General features: G+C 33.4%; 1 protein-coding gene across 1 annotated transcript in view; it reads left to right on the forward strand.

Annotated features, from left to right (window-relative positions):
- Positions 1-2,818, forward strand: part of LOC107464454 (cell division control protein 48 homolog C) — a gene marked incomplete in the record, with an annotated part of 4,765 nt that extends 1,947 nt beyond the window's left edge. The window contains 9 exon segments of the mRNA XM_016083370.3: positions 11-262; positions 358-510; positions 780-896; positions 1,007-1,111; positions 1,546-1,611; positions 1,714-1,778; positions 1,858-2,053; positions 2,158-2,289; positions 2,384-2,818. Of these exon segments, the coding sequence (XP_015938856.1) occupies positions 11-262; positions 358-510; positions 780-896; positions 1,007-1,111; positions 1,546-1,611; positions 1,714-1,778; positions 1,858-2,053; positions 2,158-2,289; positions 2,384-2,431 (1,134 nt within the window).
- Between the last annotated feature and the right edge of the window lie 430 nt (positions 2,819-3,248).

Raw genomic sequence — 3,248 nt, forward strand, 5'->3', positions numbered from 1 at the left:
TATCCTTACGATGCTTACACGCAATCTTAAACTTGAGGGTTCATTGGATCTTAAACATATAGCAAGATCTACGCCAGGATACGTCAGTGCTGATTTGGTAGCTGTGGTTAAGGAGGCTGGTAATTTGGCAATAAAGAGAATCCTTTCTAGAAGGAAATGGGAACTATCTCAGGGTCTTACAAGGTGTCTTGGAGACTGGTGGAAGGAACCTTGGTCTCATGAAGATGTGGATAAGCTTTTTTGCACAATGTCTGATTTTCAGGTTCCCTAGATTTGTTTACTTTGTCTTATTATTGTTTTTATAATGTTATTATAATTGTTAAAAATGTTACTCATATTTATGGGGTATTCATGCAGGAAGCAGTGAAAAAGGTGCAACCTTCATTAAGAAGAGAGGGCTTCTCATCCGTTCCCAATGTGAAATGGGAAGATGTTGGGGGCCTTGATTGTTTAAAGGAGGAGTTTGAATCCAGTATAATAAGGCCGATAAAATATCCCGAGGTTTATCAGGTATTTTTCCGAAGCACACTTTATTTTCTTGTCCTAAAGTCTAACCTAGAGAAAACTTGCTATTAGATTAAACAAGCTTCCTTGTCCATATAATAGGCTTTCGTATTCTCTGAGAATTGGTTTGATAGCAGTCTCTTAATTCTTGCACTAATTGCACTTTGTCATTTGAAAAGTGATGAATTGATTTTTGCCCTCCCCTCTTTCCGTTGAAAATAGTGGTTAGTTTAATTTCATTGGTTGATGAATGTTATTGGGTTTATCTATTTCAGACATTTGAGGTGGTAAATGAGACGGGAATTTTGCTTTTTGGGCCCCCTGGTTGCGGTAAAACTCTTATTGCCAAAGCTGTTGCCAACGAGGCAGGAGCTAATTTCATTCATATTAAGGTCTATCTAAATACTTCATCTTTTGTTATTGATTTTTGGTTTTGCTTTACTGAAACGTACACTATATCGAATAAACCCTTATTTTAAGTTGCTTTTGTTGAATTATTCAGGGGCCTGAACTCTTAAATAAATTTGTTGGAGAAAGTGAGCGAGAAGTTCGACGAGTGTTTAGTCGTGCAAGGGCATGTTCACCCTGTATAGTATTTTTTGACGAGGTTGGTAATTTTATCACTTAATGAATGTTCACTATAATATTTTACACGATTTTATCTGAATTAACTATAAAAGTATATGTTAACTATAAAAGTCATTTCCTGTGTTTCTAATTATTCATTGTTAAGTGCAAGTATATGTGCTAGAGGGGAGGGAAGCTTTAAACAAGTTATGCGGCTTATCTGTTAACTTATTTTGCTTATACAGAGAGTGCTAATTTTGATTATGTTTGTGCAATTTTTTTAGAATGTTGTGTAAGGATCCCAATACTGAGTTAGTTAGAGAAGTTAGTCACTATAAATGAAAGGTAGGAGAATTATTTAGTCTCTTGGGAGAATTTGAGACCAACTCTTGAATTGTGGTTTCTTACTTGTATTCTGTTACTTTGATTTGGGAATAATACCTGTTCTTTATTACTATTTTTAATCAATTTTAGGTGGATGCTCTATCAACCAAACGTGATTCGGAAGGTGGATCGGTAGTCGAACGAGTAGTGAACCAGGTCAAACAATTACCAATTATTGGATAAATAATTCTCATGTTGGTATTGTACTACTGATTTAATTCTGTTATTAAAAAATGACACCATTGTTTGCAATTGTAGTTACTTATTGAGCTAAATGGTGGTGACCAGCGCCAAGGTGTTTTTGTTATTGGTGCTACAAATAGGTAAAATTTTGTTCACCATACCTAATTAGTTATTTTTCTTCCCTTCTCATTGCACTGAAGTAAACTTCTCACTTTTCAGGCCCGATGTGATGGATGAGGCTCTCCTCCGTTCTGGTAGACTTGGTAAATTTCTTTACGTTCCTGTGCCGAACGCCGACCAGCGATTTTCAATATTGAAAGCTCTTGCAAGGAAGAAGCCTGCTGATTCTACTGTGGATTTGAGAGCCATAGCTGAAGCTTGTGAAAATTTTAGTGGCGCAGACCTTGCTGCATTGGTTTGTCTCTTCTATATCTTTTTCAGCTTGTTTTTAATCACTTTATCAAGTTATTTGTAAGAAAGGAGGAATAATTGGGGGAAGTTATGATTTTCTTGATACAGATGAATGAAGCAGCTAAAGCTGCTGTCAATGAGAAATTGACCTCAGTTGAAGCTACTAGTGATACTAATACATACATGCCAAGGCATTTTGAGATAGCACTTACTAAAGTCTCTCCCTCCGTGTCTCCCGCGGTATGGCCCATTCTTCTATGTATATTTCTTTCACACATTAAAGCTGCTATCTTACTGCAGAAATGTTGGAACTTGTTTCACTTGTTTGGATCAGGAAAGGCGAAGGTATGAGCGTTTGGCAGAGCGCTTTAAAGTATCATGAGGATCCATGGCACTGGCTATTCTGAGAAATATTATACTTGGAGTTCAAATGGAGTTCAAATGTTTATTGTGGTTTGTTTTAATTTTATCTTAGTGATCTCCCTATGTTTTGCTCTTTTGTTTATAAGTTTAATATTTTATTTCGGAAAATTAATATTGCCACTCTAATTTTGATAATACGACTCTGTTTTTTTTAATATAAATTAATGCAAATATACAATACAAAAAAATCATACATAGAGTAGCATTATCAAAAATAGGAGTGGATTTATTATTTCCCATTATTTAGATGAAGTTGTTTTCTCCTAAAGACAATAGATGAAAATTAAATTATTAGATAGCTTAACATTTTCATTAAATGATTATTTAACGGGTTTTTATTATTATCTTTACAAGAATACAATTTCATAGCAATAATTTGCTTTTATTTATCAAACAAAAAATGGGAGATTGCCTTTGATATCTAAACTTTTATTCAATAACAAGAAAAAGTAATATAAGAATTTATCGTTTCATATTTTCTGATTAATTCATTAATATTTACGTTTTACCATAAAAAGATGTGTAATCTGAATTGACCCCCTTTTTTTAATCATTATTCCAAGTTTCCAACGAGTGTTTTTTTTTTTTTTTAACAAAACCTCACATTAGGAGGGGAAAAAAAAATAATAAACTCCCTAAAACTTAGGTTCATGAAGATTTCATATCCTAAACTTCTAAAATGTATAATTTGTTTTTTGATGTTGAAGTGTACAAGTTGAAAGGACCTTATATTAATATTTCTTGTAAAGAAAAATTTATTGCTTTTGAAATAATGT

Source organism: Arachis duranensis, chromosome 9 (assembly GCF_000817695.3).
Source record: "Arachis duranensis cultivar V14167 chromosome 9, aradu.V14167.gnm2.J7QH, whole genome shotgun sequence".
In the NCBI taxonomy this organism is placed as follows: Eukaryota; Viridiplantae; Streptophyta; class Magnoliopsida; order Fabales; family Fabaceae; genus Arachis; species Arachis duranensis.